Source organism: Microtus oregoni, unplaced genomic scaffold, assembly GCF_018167655.1.
Source record: "Microtus oregoni isolate MIOR12 unplaced genomic scaffold, Mior012 000027F_ref0000203, whole genome shotgun sequence".
NCBI classification, from domain to species: Eukaryota; Metazoa; Chordata; class Mammalia; order Rodentia; family Cricetidae; genus Microtus; species Microtus oregoni.
The window spans coordinates 14250155-14270611 of NW_024543086.1; the positions used below are offsets into that span (position 1 = coordinate 14250155).

The 20457-nt window shown below is 47.6% G+C and overlaps 2 protein-coding genes across 2 annotated transcripts in view; one reads left to right on the plus strand and one right to left on the minus strand.

Moving 5' to 3' along the window:
• The window catches only part of Kcnip1 (potassium voltage-gated channel interacting protein 1), a 384111-nt gene that overhangs the window by 24700 nt on the left and 338954 nt on the right, over positions 1–20457 (plus strand). The window lies entirely within an intron of this gene.
• Positions 1618–9355, minus strand: Kcnmb1 (potassium calcium-activated channel subfamily M regulatory beta subunit 1). Its single transcript, XM_041676251.1, has 4 exons — positions 9293–9355; positions 7830–7968; positions 6369–6540; positions 1618–2837 (listed from the first exon to the last, which is right to left on the minus strand). Exons 2-4 carry the CDS (start codon positions 7961–7963, stop codon positions 2571–2573), a joined length of 573 nt encoding a protein of 190 aa, XP_041532185.1. The 5' UTR covers positions 7964–7968; positions 9293–9355; the 3' UTR covers positions 1618–2570.

Below are 20457 nucleotides of genomic sequence, written 5' to 3' on the forward strand. Positions count from 1 at the left end.
TTCATAGAATTCAAATCCCTCCAAATAAAGGGGAACTAAAAGGGCACTGGATAGTCTACGCAACCACCTGTTTGCAGCTGGCTGATCCAAGGGGGTTGACAGCAGAAGAAACTGGGACTGAAACTTGTTGGTTTAGAGGGAAACAGGAATTATTTCCCCAAATCACAAAAGTTAAGATTTCTACGTTACACGATTTTAAATGTACTCAATTCAGGTTTCCTATCACCCTTAATACTGGGTGATGGGGCTGGGGTGGAGCAAGAAGAAAGACAGCTCCTTGAAGGCAAGGTTGTGTCAGACACATCTCTCCATCCTCCCTGCCTTCCAGTTTTATAGAAAGCAGAGGAAAGCTTTTCCCTCGGGAGCCTTCGGAAATGCAAGAGACCCACTTTCTTCTAGTCATGGTCTTGGCTGGAGAGCTGAAGCCGTCTGAGACCTGACACTACTAGGGTGCCTCACAAGGATTCTTTATTCTTCAAATCAGAAGCTCAGGGGTCCTATTGCCTCTGATCTCCATGAGGTGTCTGATTTAGGAGAAGGGCCACCTGAAGAACAGATCAGGCACACCTCTGTAGGTATAAGTCATGCCTGTGAGAAAGAATGCATAAATACAGGAAGCCCCCGATGCCCATTAGTAGTGACTCACTCAGGGTAGGTGAGGGCCTTCTGTTTCTAGGCCAGCCATTGTTGCCAAGATCATCTTTCCTCCTCATCGAACTCTGTCACACTCAAATATCCATTATTTCCCACGCACCCTGGCCATGCAGTTCTGCGAGGAGATGGGTGTGGCTCTTGCTGGAAGAGGCCAGTCCCAAGGAAGTAAAGGTCATTGTAGCTAATGCACGGGGCAGGGGAAGCTAGGCATGCCTGCTTACTGATTCTGCTGGAAAACTGCATAAAGCAACCCCTTAGAGTCAGACTCCTTGTTGGGACTTTGCTTTCTCTTTTTGAATTGAATTTGAATTTGGGAGTAATTATAGATTCACATGTAGCTGTGAGAAATAATACAGAGAGATTCCCTCCTCGCCGTTCGTGACTCTCCCCCAGGGGCAGCATCTCGTAAACTATACCACAGCATCCGAATGGGGGCTTTCCCGAAAACTCCCAAGACGTTGCTGACCCCCAGACCAAGATGCTCTGGGTAATGAAAGCTGTTTGTCCTTGAAAGGAAGGGTCACAGCTAAGAAACTGGAGGGTGACTGTGGATGTCAGGGCAGCCCAGGCAGAATTGTCGGATTGGATATAAGAATATAATGGTGCTTTTCATCTGCCTACCAGGCACCTATGTTGTGAGAGCATCCGAAGGGGCAACAGAGCCACATGCTACACCTCGGGTCTTTCTTCCTGTTCCTTTAAAGCCCATGGTGCCATCTTGGGGACACCCATTCTAACCCTAATCACCTTCAAGTATCATTAACATTAAATGTGTTAAGTGTCCAGCACCCGTGTTCATAGGGGGCATGTTGAAGCCATCTGCTATATGGACTGCAAATTCTCATCCTGCTAATAATAGCCTTTCTTCTGTCCAGGGAACCTACCTAATATTGTGTCTTTCCGCTTGACTCTGACAGGAGAAACATCCCCTCCCAGCCCGCCCTTGTCTCCCTGAGAGTGGCCCCCTTCCAACATTCTCCAAAATAGGAGTTCTGTATTTCTCTTCCGATTAAAATAAACAAAACAGCATATGATCTTCCTATTACTCAAAAGTGAAAATAACAAAAATGGGTGGAGGTAAGGAAGAAAATTAAAATCAGCCACCACGCCGCAGTTAATATTGATGTGTTTGTGTTTATTTCCTCGCAGACTGTGTTGTTGTGTGAATGAATATTCTTGGACCCTGTATCAGCAGGTTCTGCCCCATTGGATTCAATCAACTGCAGATTGAAAGTATTTGGGGGGAAATTGCATCTGTAGTGAACATGGATGGACACTTCCTCATCATTATTCCCTGAACAATAGAGAATGAAAACCATTTGCGGCATTATCATTGGTGTGGGTGTTATAAGTCATCCGGAGAAGATATGAGACACGAGGAAGGTGTGCAGAGGTTACACACACACACACACACACTGCACCACATTATATAAGGGGATTTTGGCGTCTGAGGGAGTCTCAGAACTAGTCCCTGTAGATATAAAAGGACAGCAGTCATTTTGAATTTTAGAATAATTTGTGTGTGGCTTAATGTCCTTGACAAAAAGCAGTACATTGAGTTGCCCTATAAATTAGAGGTCCTGTTTTGGTGACACCTTAAAGAAGATTTGGCCAAGGACAACATTCTGGGTGTGATAGGCAGGCGTTTGAACTAAGAGAGAACTTAGGAACAGAGGCGACACTATTCACCCTCTGGGGGGTGAATAGTGGCCTAGCAGGTAACAGACATGAACTAATTGAGGACAGGGAGAGGGGAATTGTAACTGGCTGTCCCTTTGTCCTCCAATGGCTTCGGACTTCCCAAAGACATCAAACAAACAAAAGAGGAGACAAGAGGAAGAGAGTGATGAGCAGCCCTGCCCATGACCCCTGCTGTCCCTGGTGACTTCTGGCACTGTGGCACAGACTGGATTGGTCTACCTCTGAGCAGCCAAGATGGAGAGGGACCTGTTGAGTTTCACCATGGCGATTATGAGGAGGCCACCAGTCAGCAGGAAGGTGGGCCAGAAGAAGGAGAAGAGCAGGGTTTGGGGCCCATAGAGGCGCCGATACACAACGCTGGTCTCGACTTGAGGTGCAGAGAAGCAGTAGAAAGCCTGGTGCTCGTGGAAATTGGCTCTGACCTTCTCCACATCAGCCAGGGCCATCTGGTAGTTGTCCAGGTTGCTAGGGATATAGGAGCACTGTGGGGGGAAAGCAAGGATGCTTAGGTTCTCAGATGCTCACTTCGAAGAGGCTCAGGGTGAGGCTCTGGGGTATGAGGGAAAAAAAACAAACAAACCAAAAAACTTGGACTTGGGAGTCAGCCCCTGTAGAGCATGGTTGGTGTCTGTGTGTGGGTGGTGGCTTTGGAGCCACTCAGCACAGTTGGATGCAGGGCTCAATTGGAGTTCTGGTTCTGTTTGCTGTGAAATCGTAGGCAAATTGCTCGTCCTCTCTGACCCTTTATGATTTCATTACTGAGATGGATCAATAGTGTTACAGTGATGGTCTAGAGAATCATGACTTAACACAAGTCCAGGGACAAGGGGTTTCTATAAGCGAGCTCATGCAGGTAACAGCGAGGAGTGAAGCTAGGCAGGTAGCGTCAAGGCCTGGTGGAAGGGAGTGAGCCAGCTACATCCAGAAGGGAAGTCATCACTCCTGTGGACCAGAGACACCACACCATCCACCAACACATCCAGAGAAGCCAGAAAACCCTATTTTACTGCAAACTCCCAGGATTTCAACACCCTGGCTAAGATCCAAGCAGAAAACTCTTTGAAGTCTAATCCTGTGTGAACCAAAGAAAATATGTTGGCAAGTGGCTCTGTGACAGACTCCAAAGCAAAGGGGAAAAGTGCCAAAAAAGAGCTCCAGGCAGGCAGAGCACAGCACACAGTTAAGCTCTGGCACTGATGGTTGCTATTAGGAACCTTCTGGCCTGTTGAGATGATGAGACCCAGCTGCAGAGACAGCCCAGTGTGGAGACCTGGCTTTTATCTTTCCGTGCCAGAAGGACTGAATGCAGCCTGGATGAACCTTAAGACATACTTTGCAAGGATGGACCTCTCTACAGACCTGTAGGAGAATACTTCTGGGGTGTCCTTCAGCATAATCTCCTACCGTGTGGGGTACAGGCTCGGGGGAAGTAGAGAGTTTGAGGGCCATGTTCTAGTAAAGTCACATCCAAAGTCAAATATGAGGCCCAAGGGGCAAGTGTTGAGCTAGCATCTTCCCTAGGACCCTTACCTCCCAAGCTGCATGCTCTGTGGGCACTTGGTCCAGCGGCATGGAGATGCTTCAGCGTGTTGCTAATGTCAGATAGGGGAGCTGCAAGCAGGCGCAAGTCTCCAGTGAGCCAGGGAGAGCCGAAACTTCTGGAGAATCTGGCCCTCAGAGGTGCTGGGCACTGCAGGGTGTTTAGAAGCAGGACTATCACTGGCTAACCTTGCCCACTGAGCACAGATTTCTTTGTAGAGCCAGATAGGTCCAAGTTCAACCACAGCTTCCAAGCTGTGTGACCTTGGCAACTGGTGCAATCTCTTAAACCTTGTGAAGTCATTTTTAGTGGTATCTCCCGAGAACATCCCTAGGGATTAAACTAGGAAACTTATGTAAAGCACTTAGTGAAATCCCACATCTTATAAGTTCAAAAAGTGGAAGAATTAATAATAATAATCACAATAATAAAATATTGTTGCCTTACCTATGGATTAGAGTAACTGCAGCACTTTTGCCTGCTTGCAGCTCCTCCAGGTTCTACACTCTTGATGTGTTTGTCATGACCCTCACCAGCAGTTTCCTCTCCAGGCCAAGGAAAGGCCTGGGACCTTTGATCCCGTTCTGGCTGTCCTGCGACAACCTTCCCTCAGTTCGCTCCCTGAGCTGAAATGATACATCCCTGCCTCTAATCTGAGGCTTCACTTTTGTTAGGGTGGACTGCAAAGAGCCCCTTCTCCTTTGACTGAGATTCAGGGAAGGAGACAGAGCAGGTTGTGGAGGAGGAATGAGAGAGAGGCAAGCATGTCCAGAGGCACATTATCAACCCGGAACATCAGTCAGTCACGCATCCTGATGCTGGACCCGAGAGTGAAATATGCTTGACCGTCCCAGCAGGGCAGGCTCCTCTTCACTCTCTAGTTGTGGTTTGTGGGTGCTATGGTTTAACAAGCCCCCTTTTTCCCCCCTGGCAAAGAAGTCATACACACTGTTCACAATCCAAGCAGGGTTCAGACTAACTTCTGGTTCCTCTGGGCTGACAGCCTTAATCCAGTGTGCCAGGGGAATGGTGCCATAGACACAGTTTCTCATCTTTGAAAATGTTTTTCTCACTCCTGGAATAAATTAGAGTTTCTAAAGATGCCAAAGAGACAGCAGGAACCATTGGTAGAAGCTAATCCTGATGGGGCTCCGGGTTCTTGTCCCGTAGAGTCATGCTAACCATGGCCACAAGTCTGACCTCTATGTGCTGCCACCCCTAGCTTCTGTCAGCTGGTAGCTGACCCTGCATGGATTCTGGCTGTCTTTCCAGGATCTCTTGAACGGTGACCTTGGGCCTGAAGTAGCTTATACTAATAACATCCAACCTTAGATCATCTGGGGAGCTCCTCCGACTGATTATACTTAGGGGTTCTGTCTCAGCTGGTCTAGTGTAGAACTCTGACTTCTTTTAAGTCTAGATGGTTCTCATACATAATCAAAATTGAGATGCCCAAATATATGCTAATATTAATTTCATAGTTATACAGGAGAGGTTCTCGGGAAACAGAACTTAGTCCCTTTCAGCCACTCCTGGCCACATGTCCCACACCATCAGGTGACATTTCTGGAATCAGTCTTCCAATCACTTTTTTTACCTAGCTTTCTCCACTATGCCTATGCTAGTCCCACCACTGCTGGGCCTCCCTCCTCCCTGTTTCTGTCGCTACAGGAACTGCCTATTTTGAAAAGTCTGACCCAATATTACTCTGTTCCTGTCCTCACTACCAGCTGGAAATATCACCTGCTTCCTTGAGCCCCATTTCTCTCTGCTGCTCTCTGTGGCACCCCACCCCTCACACACACATAAAAAAAAAAACCCACACACAACACATACACAATTAATGTTCCTACATATGCTCTCTCCTCTTGAGACCCATGGGACTGATGTGGGGAGGCGCAGTGGTTGTTGAATGAACAGGGAAGTGAAAGAAAGGGAGGGAGGGAAGGGGACCAACTTGCCTGTTTGGTGGAGAGGGTTATGGTGGTGATAGGGGCTACAGGTTTGAGGGAAACTCTCTTAAATGTTTGTTATGGGAGTTGCTATAGTCTAGGCTCCAAGGTGGCCCTGGGATTTATTCAGCTCCCCTTTGGACTCGATTGGTGGAAGAAGTGTCTTCTAGTGACTGCTTCTCCTCTCTGAGGGTCCTCCATTTGCCAGCTCAGGGCTTTGCACATTTGCATACAGCACTGAATTTTAATGCAGCAGTTCTGGGTATGACATTAGCACCCACCAACAAGGGTGGAAATTGGGATCCACAGGGCCTCAGCGACCTTTCTCCAGCTGCCAATGAGGGGCAAATTCAAACGACCCACATCTGTCTAATTCCAACCCTGAAAATCCAAGGCTGACTTTTCATGCCATCCAGAAGACCCCATTCAAGTGGGTTAATATATCTTGGCTTTAGAAACATGGGCAGCTGGGGACAAGCTCACAGATCTGTCAGGGCTAGTACCCAGTCCCCATTCATTACCTGTTGGTTTTGGTCCTGAGTGTCCTCTGTGTGATACAACATGGCCCACTGGCCCACAACTGATACATTGACCCAAAGGCATGGGTACCGGGGCACCTTCTTGCCCTCCAGCTCCTCGTGGTCCTTGACGTTGGCTTCAATCAGGTGACAGGTAGACTCTTGGGTCCACACACTGGGGAGAGAACACACACACGAACACACACCTCAGAACAAGGGTGACACATACCCACTGGGAATCCCTGTTCCTCAGAGTCTTTGGAAAGGCCCAGGGCTGGCACCTTCATCCTGCCACCAGCATGTAACGCTATCTAGGTCCATGGCCCCAGAGTCCTGGACTCTGGCGTGAATCACAACAATTTCAGACGAGTTGGCTCTTGGGATTTTTTTCTACATAATGGTTCTCCGCCCTTGCTACCCACCCCATGCCTAAGAACTTTTTAAAAAGATCCCCATGACTGAATCCCATTCTAGAGAAAGCAAGGCAGAATTTCTCAGGAGCTTGGGCCTGCGCTCTGGCATTGTTTAACATACTCATCACGGGACTGTGAAGAGCAGCCAAGTCTGAGACCCTCTTCCCCATATCATCTCCAGGTCACAGATGTAGATGAAAACCTCAGAGGGGATAGGTGACTTTTGCGGGGGGAAACACAACACCTGAGGCAAGGACTGAGGGGCTCCAGAATCTCTGCCCTTTCCCCTAAAGAACTGTATCAGGGGCTTGATATAGTTATGCTGGAGGGCGGCAGCATAGCGCTGGAGAGCCACAGGCCTGCTCAGCAGTCCCTCATTCGGGTGGCACTCAGGCCTGGCCCGACGGTGGTGACATTATAAAGCAGGAACGCAGAGCAGGCCCAGGAGAGGTCAATAGGCTCTTCAATGCCTAAGCGAATGGATTGTGACTTAGCTGTCTGTATCCTGTGGGAGACCCGCTGCCAGACAGGAGAAGGTTGTTGGCAGCCAGAGTATGCCCGGAAGCCTCCTCAGCCAAGGCTGGGCTGAGAGAGCACTCAGGGACTTCACAGCTCTTCTTTAAAAGCTGGAGGCATGACATGCCAGGGAGTGAGGTGCAAGGGTATGGAGCACTCTCCAAGATTCCTGCCTAGAGTTTGGGGGACCAGATGTCAGCTGAGTAGAGAAACTCCCTACTTAATGGAAAAACCCAGGCAAGTAAAGGTGTGCCCTGCAAAGAGAGAGTCCATCTCGGATTCATGCGTGCAGACTGCTGCCAGTCTGCGGTGCCCATCCTCCCTCATGTGGCACACTCTCACTGGAGGGTTGTATCCTGTGCCTGTCACCACCAGGTCCTGGACCAGCAAGGCACTTACTTGTCTGCTTCTCCAGCACTGGAACCTATAAGCTGAAGGATGTGAACTGCCCTTTCTGTCCAGCTTGCTGAGAGGGGTCAAAGGTAGAGCAGGTAGAAAAGGCTGGGGTTCCTCCAGGCAGAGGGGAGGTTCCTACCTTTTCTGGTAGAGAGGCAGCACCGTGGTACCCAGGATATAGTAGGTGATGGCAGCACACACTACCATTGTCACCCCCAGGCAGAGGGCTCGCGTCTCTCCGCGCTTCTGGGCCATCACCAGCTTCTTCCCCATAGCCACTAGGGGGCAGCAGTCATTTTTGGCACCACGAAGGCAAAGAGAAATGGGAATAGAAGGAAGGTCAGGTGAGAGGGATGCGATCAAACACCAGCACCGCTCTTATTCTGCATGGAGCTTGGCAACTTCCACAGGGCAGCACCCTGTGGTGCAGGCCCCACCCTGGCCCCAGGCCGTCTGCTAACAGCCAGTGATTATTTTTTCAACACTCAGAACCCATTATCACCAATTATTTCTCTGGGAAACTGGGCACACTTATCAGGGATTCCTCATGGTGACTTCTTCCAGTGAGCCCTCTGAGACTGCCGGGCATTAAGGTTAGAGCGTGGGAGTTCAGAAGGGCAGGAAAGGGAAGCACCTGTTCCAGTGGAGTCCAACCCTGTGACTTGCCCCAGTCCCACCGCCTGCAATATCCTGATGGCTCACCAGCCTCCTGGAGTGAGTTCTAAAAGAAACACTAGCTCCTGTGCTCAACCATGGATTCTGTTTAAATGTAAAACATAGGTGGGGATCTGGGATTCTGGAAGCCTAACAAGAATCTCCAACAGAAAGGAGGATGCAGACCGTTGATGTCCCACATGGCCTAGACAGGAAGACGTGTGTTTCTTTGATAAAAGAAGGGATTTCAGTTATACTGTAGGGAGAGTGTCCCAGTGAGATGCTAAGTGTATCTCAGGACACCTTAGATCAAACTTTCTATGGCGAAAATTCACCCTAGATCTGGGCTGGATTTAGGGACATTGGAAAAATAGTTAAAGAAGAGCCTTGTGTGGCTTAACCATCGGGGTGGGTGACAGCCTCTTCCTTAGAAGGCCCGAGGATAGAGTTTATTTGAGGGGGAGTGTAGAGGAGAGAGGGTCTGAGGTCATCAGACATGAGATCAAGTCCTGGCTTCGCTGCTTAGCAACCACGTGACTGTAAAAACAAGAAAAATGGTACCCACCTCAGAGTCCCAGTGCGGCCTACCAATACTGTCGAGCATCACAAATTTGCCACAGTGGAACCCTCCATACACAGTAGCTGCCATTAACTGGGGAGTCGAAAGAGCACGGGGCACTTTCCAGGCCTATCTGTTATCCCTCTACTTATGACAAGTGACCAGACTGTTCCTGGTCCCCGAGCTGGCCACTGAAGTGACTCTCAGACCTGAGTCAACATGCCAGGTCCTCTGGCGCCAGAACTCAGAAGGGCAACAGAGGAGGATGGGGAGGAAGGGGTTTCCACCTCCCTATCTGTGCCATAGCAGGCTGCCCTCTGTCTCCCACCATCGCCCCTCAGCCCGGGCTTCCAGAAGCCCTTGTAAACTCTCTGGGATGCAGTACTCACAGTTCACTGGGTCTCCACTGGCAGATGGTTTCTCTCCACCCGGTTCCCCGCCCCCACCCCAAGTCAGGCTTTAGCAGGAAGTTTGGTCTCCCAGTTGGTCTCCAGGGAAGCAGTCTTCAGTCCCGGCTGGGTATAGCCTCCATGCCCATACATGGTCAGGTCTTAGCACACAGCTTGCCTCCGGGACAAAAACTCCACAAGCAGGTACAGAGCCCTGAAGCCCTCAGCTGCTGCTGGGGACTCTGCCCCTGCATTTCCCTGAGTCTCCTGGGAAACAGATGTCAAGCAGCGAAACCCATTGCCCCCCTCACCAAGACCCATCCTTATATATACAGAAATGTTTCTTCTACGCTCCATCTTCCATCTCTCTGGCTAGCAGGGAGTCCAGGAATAGGAAATGATCTTCCTCGTGTGGTGCAGGGGAGGGAGGTATAGGGGTTGGGCTTATCACTAACTCTGATCTATCCAACCCAGAGTAGCCAAAGCTTCCCTGCCTTTGTCACTGACATCCTGTGTGGCTCTGAACAAGTCAGCACACCTCTCTGGGCCTCCGTTTTCTCATGTCTATCATTAACGTTTTGAAAACTTAACTTTGTTCAGGATTGTGGTGCAGTTAGAGATGGAGGAATCCTGAGACGGGCGGACACCCCATCTTTTAAGGACCACTGGCACTGAGGCTGGAAGTAAGGAGCCCCCCAGTTGCTTCCAGCCAGCTATCCAGGTCCAGAGTCAGTGCCGTGTTGGGAATCTCCTACAGACCACCTTTGTCTCATAGGCAGACACTTGTTGCAACCGAAAAGACAACAGAACATCGGTTCTGGGAGCAGACCTGCTTCTGCACCCCAGGTGCTCATGAATAAAGACTAGAGTTGAGAGTTAAGAGCCAGGCAGTAATGGCACATGCCTTTCATCCCAACACTAGGGAGGCAGAAGCAGGTGGGTGAGTTCGAAACCAGCCTGATCTACAGAACTAGTTTCAGAATAGCCAAGACTACACAAAGAAACTCTGCCTTCAAATTTTTTTAAAAAAAGTAGAGTTGAAAAAGCAAGAAAAACAAGCCACACACACACACACACACACACACACACACACACACCGTGACGCCCTGATATGCATCTGCATGGGACTGAGGCCTGCAGACTTGATGGCTAGTCGGAAATTCCTCTAGTTGATGTGCAGATCCGAATTAGAAGCTAGCCCGCTTAGTGGCACATCCCAGCCATCCCTGCCTACCAGGAGGCTGCTCCAACACCTGATATCGTACCTATGATGATATGTTCCCAGCCACCTGAAGTTCTGGAGGTCTCCTCTGGTGTCCCCAGCCCCAGCGCAGTGTGTGCAGCTGAGATATTCCTGCCCAGTGAGTGTTCTCACTTCTCACAGAAGCCTGCTGCCTAATGATGAGGAGGTGACCTGGGGCCCAGAAGGAAAGCTGTCACTCAGGGCTCCTTGAGCACCATCCCATCCCTCTTTTCTCAATGACTCTAACAAGAGAGCTAATCATCTGTTTCATGGGCCTCGTACCAAATGGAGATGTACTAGTGTGTATGTAAATGCATGTAGGGGTTCCTGTGTGGTTTATGCATATGTATGTGGTATGTGTGGATGGATATGTGTGGTATGTGTGGTATGTGTTTGGTATGTGTGTGGTGTGTGATATATTCATACATGTGTGAATGCATGGAGTCTGGAGTGGGGACACTAGATGTTCTGCTCTATCACACGCCACCTTACACAGGAAATTTCACGGAGCCTAGAGCTAGGAGGATGGGCAGCATTTTCCAGCAAACCCATGTCCCTGCTGCTTATGGTGCTTAGGTATGCACCTAGCTATGCCCAGGTTTTTACATGGGTACTGGGGATTTGAACTCAGTCCGTAAGCAGGTGAGAATTCTTACCCGCTCAGTCTTACAGACAGGGATCTCTTAAAGTATAGGGGACAGGAAAATTGACAATGAGGGGAAAATATAAATATGAGATAAATCCTTAGGAGAAGATTTTTCCAATGATGGGCCATTGTCCCTTCAAGGACCAAAAGCTTTTTCCTGGAACCTACAAAATAACTCAGAAATTTCTCCCTTGGGAGAGAGATGTGGGCGATAGATGGTCCTTTATGAATGTCAGCAAAGGGCCTGTTAATAATCCACGCAGTGGGTGAGGAAACTTTACACAGTTGGGATTTATAAACACTGTGGAGCTTCCCAGTGGTTTTTTTTTCCTTTTGGAAATAGAACAAATCAGTGACAGCACCTGCTGCCCTCAGCTGAATGACAATCAAAACACAAAGGCAAGCCTTGCTCCCCCTCTAGAATAAGCTAGTGAAATTCTCAGATCCTAGCTGAGTTTGGGAGGGTTAGGGTTAGTATGTGTGACAGGTGGCCACAGGTGAAGGAGACAATGGTGCCATACCTGGAAAGTTTGATGGTTCTTGGAATGTCAGTGTGGTGAAATGTTGAAAAGAAAATGTCCCCCATAGGGAGTAGTATTATTAGGAGGTGTAACCTTGTTGGAGTAGGTGTGGCCATGTTGGAGGAAGTGTGTCACTGTGGAAGCGGGCTTTGAGGTCTCCTGTGCTCAAGCTGCACCCAGTGTGGACAGTTCACTTCCTGTTGCCTGTGGATCAAGACATAGACCTCTCAACTCCTTCTCCAGCACCATGTCTGTCTGCAAGCTGCCATATCTCACCTCATGGACTAAACCTCTGAAACCGTAAGACAGCCCCAGTTAAATGTTTTCCTTTATAAGAGTTGCCGTAATCATGGTGTCCCTTCACAGCAATAAAACCCTAACTAAGACAATCAGAAACCATGAAACACCTCCAACTGTATCCTTCCAACAAACTCTGTGATGGTAAGTACAAGGCTCACAGCAGTACTCTGAGGTAGAGGCTTTCTACCTATTTTTAGGGATGTAGCTGAGGCTCATTGGGTTAAGTTGCCCAAGACAAGTCACCTGGAACCCTGTTCTGTCCTTCTCCAGGAGAGAGATACTTGTGCCATCCACCCTGCGTGACTTTAAAGACTGGGAGCTCATCTAAGAGCCTGGCACACAGTGTTGAAAGTGTGCTTTCCAGAGACAGCCACTCCACATACCATCTCTGCCCCCTACAGAGCAGTACTCATGGCTCTGCTTTAGCCTGGGTGGACCTCTGTCACTGCCCACGCAGACAACAGAATATGCTGATGGGTGCACTGCCTGATCACCAAGGATGATTTTATACTTAGGGCTAAAGCATCCCCTGAGCACCCATACCTCAGGAAGCTGAATACAGGTTGCAGGCAGTTAATATCTCTTTCCAGGCATGAAGAGTGATCACACCCAAAGAGGGTTGCAGTCCTACACTGGAGCGGAATCAAGTCTGCTTGCTGAAAGCCTTGGACCATAGAGCAGGAACAAACCAACCCTCTGGCTCTCTCAATTCCAAATCTACAAATCCAAGAGCAGAGGAAACACATGGTTCATGCCTCTGGGTATACTTTGAGTTGATTTGCTGCACAGTTGTCATAGCAAGCATATAGTCAGGGATTTTAAATGGGGTGGTCCCTGTTGCTGGTGGTGGAAGGACCAAGCCAGTAGGGGTCAAAATCTGAGATGACCTCACTGATGGCAATGCAGAGCTAGGAAACTCCAGATCTACCCTCCCATTCACTCACACTGCTGCATGTTTGGAACCAAAGGGCAGCCAGGAGTGGGTGTTTCTATTTCCTGAGCATCTACAATGTGCCATGGTACAGGCTATTGGTCAGCTCTTCATGGCTGATAGGTGTGTTTTGACTCCTGTGTTCAGAGGCTTCAGCTCTGGTAGACTGGCTCTGTGGCCTGCAGGGCTGTGATGAGGATGCAGTGCAGACAGGAGCATGTGGTGGGAGGGGGCCAGGATGAGGGATGGGATGAGGAACGGGATGCAAACAGAGAAAGGGTCCAGGAACACAAGGATGATACACCCTTCAAAAGCACATTCCTGGTGACCTAACATTTCCACCACCTCCCTGTAGCGCCATCTGCTGGTGACCAAGCCTTCGAAACATGACAAACATTCAAGAATCCAACCAGAATACAAACCTGTATGGTTCACAGTCCTTCCTTCCTTTTTGCTGCTTTATATATCCATTGTGAACAGAAAATATTTAACAGAGTGTTCCAGAAATAAACTATTAGTAAGTTTTAAATAGCTTTCATTCTGGTGTCCTGCTTTAATTACTAGTAGTTATTATCTCTGGCTGTGCCTAATGTATAAATCTAACTTTGTCATAGGTGTGCACGTATAGAGAAACCCATTCTCCATGGAGTTCGCTGGTCTCTGTGGTCGCAGGTGTCCAGGGAAAGTCTTGCAAAGTACACAAATACACATCCATTCCTGTCAACAGTCCCCACAAAGACCTGTGTTTTCTGTCAACACACAAAACAGGTGATTTTCCCAGAGCCATGCCCCAGAATGGGATATAATAGGTCCTGGTCCTGAATCTGTGCCCACTGACTCAACAGCCCCTGTCACCCATGACACCCATGACAGCGGTTGCCAAGAGAATCATTGTGTCTCTATGGCAATGGCTCTCAACCTTCCTAATACTGTGACCCTCTAATACAGTTTCTCAATTTGTGGTGGCCTCCAACCATAGAATTATTTTCATCGTTACTTCATAACTGTAATTTTGATACTGCTATGAATCATAATGTAAATATCTGATATGCAGGATGCTTGATATTCGAACCCTATGAAAAGGTCATTCGAATCTCCCCCCCCCCAAAAAAAAACAGTTGCCATCCCCAGGTTGAGCCCTACTGCTCTCTGGTGACTATGCAGCTGATGTGCAGCCCCCCTCAGTCTCTTTTCCGATTTGGCATCGCTTATTTATGAAAGTGTCTTTGAAGCATCTAGCTTCCACCAACCTTGGTGAGTGAGTCCCATAAACCAGTCAGGTCTGGAGCCTCTGCTCAGTGTGCATCATTTTCTGAGTGCAGCAGGCAGAATGAAGCCAGTGGCCCCAGGACATACACCTCAGGGTACCCCATGCCGAGGCTCTGAGTACATTTTTGCTGCTCCAAATATGATCAGTCTCATCCTTTGTAGGTAGTTAGATTGTTAAAACTACAAAAAAGGAAAAGAAAAAGAAAAAATCATGTACTTAAAAGAGAGCACAGTGGTCTCCCCTTAGCCATGGTTTTGGTCTTGGCAGCTCCTCTTCCCCATGGTCAACAGCAGACTGAAAATATAACATGGAAATTTCCAGAGATAAATAATTCATAAGTTTTAAATTACTTTCATTGCCTTACATCATCATAATTGTCCTATTTTATTGTTAGTTATGGTTAATTTTTTCTGTACCTAATTTACAAATTAAACTTTATCTTAGATATGTGTATATAGAAAATATTACAGCACACATAGAATTTGATACTGTTGGCCACTGCAGACACCCACTGGGGTCTTGCAATTCATTCTCCACAAATAAGGGCAACTATAGCAAAAAAAAATTATAGGAAATAATTAAGGGGAGAATGTTTGTAGCACTGGAAGGACAAAATACCACAGCAGCATAATTAAATGTCAATATGAGAATTAAACATTATGACAAGGCATGGCCAGCAGCCTGGGGTGGTTGCTCCCTAGGAAGCAACCTCTTTTTCTACCTCGTTTAACCATCTATCCCTCAGCCCCATTTTCCTCCCTTCATGACCAGGCGTTTTAGCCTGTGGTGCTATTAACACAATATTGTTCAGCACCTTGAACACCTTCTTTAGGACAGGAAGAGCATGGCCAAATCCAGGTAGGCTGAATGCGTAGTAATGGCTGTTCCCTGTTGGAAAATTTCCTGTCTTTGTGGGAAAGTTGGACAACAAAGAGTGCGGGAAGAACACCAGCTGTGGTGGCAACCTCTAGGTGGCATGTGTCCATCCATGCTCGTATGAAGGACTCATGTGCCCTCCCCTTCCATGGCACATGCTTTGGGTAGTGTCACATTGACCAGGACACATCCTCCATCACCATGTCTCCACCAGAGCGCTAATTTGCTAAGACCAGGGACTACCACTTTTCTTATTCTGTATCAGATCTTGAACTCCTAGGAAGACACACCAAGCTCCCTGGAATTTGGAGTGGCAGTAATCTTCGTGTTACAGAATGTTGTCATCATTTTTGTGTGTACAGCAAAAACGTCTTCCTAAGAATGTTGCAGTTTCCATTTCGTGGCCAGCTCAGGATAGGCGTCTTCCACGTTACGCTGGTGGCTGTTTAAGGATGTAGGGGTTGGCAGCAGCAACTTCAAGGGTTTTGTTTCGGCTCACAGTTTGGGAGATTACAGCCCATCACAGTGGAGAAAGTATGGCATCAGGAGTGCCAGGAAGCTGGTCACATAGAGGGTTCTGTCAGGAATTGGAGAGAGATGAACACTGGTCAGTTTTGTTCATCCTGAGACCCTAGGCTATGGGATGTTGCTCCATATATTAGGTGTCTGTCTGTTTCTCATAGTATGTTACTATGGTGATTCTAAATGAAGTCAAATTAACCATGAGGATGATTCATCCTGGGAACAATGGTGTTTTCTTCCTTGTTAGTGTCTAGTAGAACTCAGCAGGCTCATTTAGCCCTATACACCCAGGCACACTCATACATATATGTTATTTCTCATAAATTGACTAACACAAAGTACAATGGACTTAAAAGACTTTATTACAGAACCCAACTCATGGATAGAAATGAAAATACCATAGAGGTATAAGAAGTCAACACAGTGGTAACTTAGTCCATTTTTTGAATGTTCTATCAAAGTACCTGAGGGTGGGGTCTTATAAAGAAGAGATACATATCACGGAACCCTGAAAGCCTAAGACTGGGTGGCCTCATCTATTGGTCTATGATGAAGGCCTCCTTGCCTGCATTGTAACACGGTGTATAGCATCATTGTAACACGGTGGATAGCATCATTGTAACACGGTGTATAGCATCATTGTAACACGGTGGATAGCATCATTGTAACACGGTGTATAGCATCATTGTAACACGGTGTATAGCATCATTGTAACATGGTGGATAGCATCATTGTAACATGGTGTAAAGCATCATTGTAACATGTTGGATAGCATCATTGTAACATGGTGGATAGCTTCATTGTAACGTGGTGGATAGCATCATTGTAACACGGTGTATGGCATCATTGTAACATGGTGTATGGCATCATTGTAACATGGTGTATGGCATCATTGTAACACGGTGTATAGCATCATTGTAACACGGTGTATAGCATCATTGTAACACGGTGGATGGCATCATTGTAACACGGTGTATGGCATCATTGTAACACGGTGTATGGCATCATTGTAACACGGTGTATGGCATCATTGTAACACGGTGTATGGCATCATTGTAACACGGTGTATAGCATCATTGTGACATGGTGTGTAGCATCATTGTAACACGGTGTATAGCATCATTGTGACACGGTGTGTAGCATCATTGTGACACGGTGTATAGCATCATTGTGACATGGTGTATAGCATCATTGTAACATGGTGGATAGCATCATTGTAACACGGTGTATAGCATCATTGTGACATGGTGTATAGCATCATTGTGACATGGTGTATAGCATCATTGTAACACGGTGTATGGCATCATTGTAACACGGTGGACAGCAGCAAGAAAGAGAAGGAGAGGAAGAAAAAGAGAGATGGGGCCAGGCTTACTTTTTAAAAATAAGATCCTGCTCTTGTGAGGTCTGTCTGAGATTTGTAGAGAAAAGCGTTATTACTCTCTTTCCACAATGTGGCCCCTGGTGACTTAATAACCTCCCAATAGACTGTATCTCCTACAAACTCCACCACCTTGGCATCTGCATTGAGGACTAAGTTTCCAATACCTTTGAGGGAACACACTGAAGATATATCCAAGTTACAACAGGTGGGAGCTAAATAAATAAATAAATAGAATGGATGACATGCCTGCTCCTAAGAAGTCGAGGCTTTTATTACACATTTAAGAAATAATACAGTAGACACAGAGACATCTGGGAGAATCCAGAGTGGACATGACCTGCAAGCTGCCACAGGCCATTTGAGAGGGAATAGTGAGGGGAGAGCCAGGATCCAAGAGGCCAGCAGGCAAAGAGGCATAAAGATTAAAGAACTGGTGTAGCCAAATGGCTGAATTGTATAGGAAGAGCACCTGGAAGAAGGGCAGCCCAGTCCTTGGACTAGAGAAGTTTAGGTAGAGGGCCCAAGGCTAGTGTGAGCCAGAGTGGACGGGACATGAACTTGCTAGAAACTGAGGAATTCATCTGTCATGAAGACTTGCAGAGCTCCAACACAAGCAATGCCACGCTGGAACTCAGACAACAAAGTGGTTCTCTCCTCTTCTCCTCCACGGTGGCCTCAGGTAGTGTCTCCCATTGACAGGGACCTTCCTGGCCCCCTAAACCAGCCACTTGGGGCACTAGCTGGAGATTCCTGAATCATGCATGGCTGGTGTTGCAGTTGGATCTTGTTGATCCCTTGAGAGCCTCTGTGAGGCAGGGTTAGAGTCTAACAGATCATAAGGAGCTGGAAATCTAGGACGGGGAGAATTCATACCTTTGCATCTTGGAAATACACAAACAGCACAAATGGAAGCCATTTCCTTCCTCTTTTCTCTTTCCTGTCTTTGGCGAGTTGGTTCATCATCACAGCACGTGGTGAGCTTGATCTTGATCTTAACAGATACCTCAGGTTGATGTGGTCTTTGGGCAATGCTGAGGCTAGTGCGGAGGGAAACCCAGAGGAGAGTGGAGTCACCATGTGCTAGTCAGACCAGCATAGGGGACGGGGGAAGGAAAACGAAGTCCAGAATTAGCAGGGGTTCTTGAGAGGGTTCCGCCTGACTTTACCCTCCTGGGGCCTTTCTCTGTCTCACCTGATCCCTGAGTGAGCTTTTCCTGAATCTCCTCTCCAGTCACTTGATCCTACCAGTTGGATGTAACTGGTCAATAGATAGCAGATTTCTCCTGTAGCCTCTCTCTCTGCTCAGCTTCCAGGACAGAGACTGCAGGGGTGTGGAGAAGATCTGCAAGGCACACACATCTAACAGCCAGACTCCCCTGTGAGCTTTGGCAGCATGAAAACCTACAAGCAGGATAGATCAAAGAGCCCGAGCCCATGGGGAATCTGCAGCCCCCAGAGACAGAGGTAAAGGCTGCAAGTTCTACAGGCTTGCATATCAATATGAAAGTTGTTCCTTTGTAGCCTCAAGCAGGTAAGAACTGCGGAAACCTAGGTGACGTAGCCAGGGCTTCATTGATATCTGCATAATATGTTTACACACCCCAGGTTATTCCTCTATTAATAAAGACCAGGCCAGAAAGCCAAGATTCCTGGACAAAGAATTTCTACCGTTTTCAGATTAGGGCATGTACCATGTGTCCTTTTCAATATACTTATACCAATGTGTGTCCTTCTAGTGTGGATGTGAGATGGACCGATGCCACATATCTTTGTCCCAGCAGTGGTCTCTGTACCTTCAGGTTCTGCATCCAGGGACCCAGGCTGATTAGAAATACTTTGGCGGGGGGGGGGGGGGGGGGGGGGGGATATCCTTGTGTATAAACTTTGCATGGGCAGACTTGTTTCTCATCATTATTCCCGAGTCCTGCAGTGCAACACACTAGCAGAGCATGTACAATGTGCAGTATGAGCCATGCAGGCAGGAAGCAGGGCCATTGCATAGGAGGACTGTGGGCATCTGCAGATGTGGCTATCAGTGAGGTCCTGGAGCTAATCCCCCACAGACACTGAAGGATGGCTCTGCTTGACGCTATTGCCTTTAGAAGAACCACAGATTCTTCATGCCAGACTTAACTTGCTTTCTTTAAGCCACCAGCATCCATCCCTCATATGCATATCAATAGAGAAATGTTTCATCTGTCCCCAAATTTCCCTTTTTAAAGGTTCAAAGGAAAAAAAAAAAACCTTAAAGACAGTTTCCTCACCCCGTCAATCAGCAGGTCATTCTGCAGATATTCATTATCTACTTGTGGAATGCCAGCCCCGGGCAGGTCCTTCAAGAGCACGGGGGCTGACGACTTTCTCTATGTGTAGTGTTTGCATTCAGAGCTAACAGGTGCACATTTCGGGGAAGTTAGTAAACACAGAAGAAAAAGAATAAAAAAAATTAATCAAGTTCAATCAAGGATACCATTGTCAGTGTCGGTGGGTTATAGTCTAAAGATACAAAGCCTTTCTAGAAACAAATTCAGAAACAGGTTGTATGCAGTAGACTGTGTAATTGTATATGTGTTCTCGGTTTAAATAGAAACAGGCTCATGCAACACTATCTTACAAAATAGTATTTCATGCTTCTGGAAAAGTCCATCTTCTGTGTATGCCTACAATTTTCTGTTGTTTTCATCTTGTGAGACACGGTGACTGTTTTCAGTTCTACTGTGTAAACTACTCCTCAGTGACAACCTTAGAATGCCAGGCAGTCACTCTGATCATTTCTGTCTGACAGACTCCTAACAGCAGGGATTGGGGGCAATGAAAAGGTTGCTGGCCCCTTGTCTTTCTCTGGAAGTACAGGTTCCAATAAGACACACACTCTACCAGCGATCTTACAGAACCTGGAGAGAATAGAGTGATTCAAAGCCCCTCATCTTTCTTTGAAGCACGGGCTGGAATCAAGCCTGACTCTACAGCTGCTTGGGACTATGAGAAGCCAGGTGGGACCCCAGGCCTGCTGACTCCTAGATTGTCCCTCACTTTTCCTCTGTAGACTTCTCTGTCACTTGATCTCTGAGCATTGACATGGGTGTGGCAGGCACTGCCCCAAACACTGGACTGAAGCCACGTCACTCTATCCGACCCCATGAAGTCAGCTCTACAACAATCCTCCTTTTAAAGATGGGGACACTGAGGTAGAGACAAACCCTCTCATGTCTGAGGGCATACTAGCTGGTGGCATACAGAACTCCTGGCGTTTGCTGTCTGAGAAGTCCGATAGAACATTCTTTGTTCAAATTTGCTGTGGACACAAGCTTTCCAATGCAGTAGCCACTACTGAGCCTTGACGTGTGTGGAGGGAAGAAACAAATTGCGTTTTAGCTCAGCTCAGTAGAAACAGCCACATGTGGCTAATATTAAGACAGACTCTTCGGAAGCCAGGCCTCGGAGCCCCACCGAACCTCTGTCTGAAGTAGGA

Excerpts from the sequence above, each read along its gene's own strand:
- Kcnmb1 (XM_041676251.1), bottom strand. The coding sequence starts at position 7,963 with ATGGGGAAGAAGCTGGTGATGGCCCAGAAGCGCGGAGAGACGCGAGCC. Across the intron at positions 6,541-7,829 it reads CTGCCTCTCTACCAGAAAAG|TGTGTGGACCCAAGAGTCTA; the intron begins GTAGGAACCTCC and ends TTCTCTCCCCAG. Across the intron at positions 2,838-6,368 it reads CTCAGGACCAAAACCAACAG|TGCTCCTATATCCCTAGCAA; the intron begins GTAATGAATGGG and ends TTCCCCCCACAG.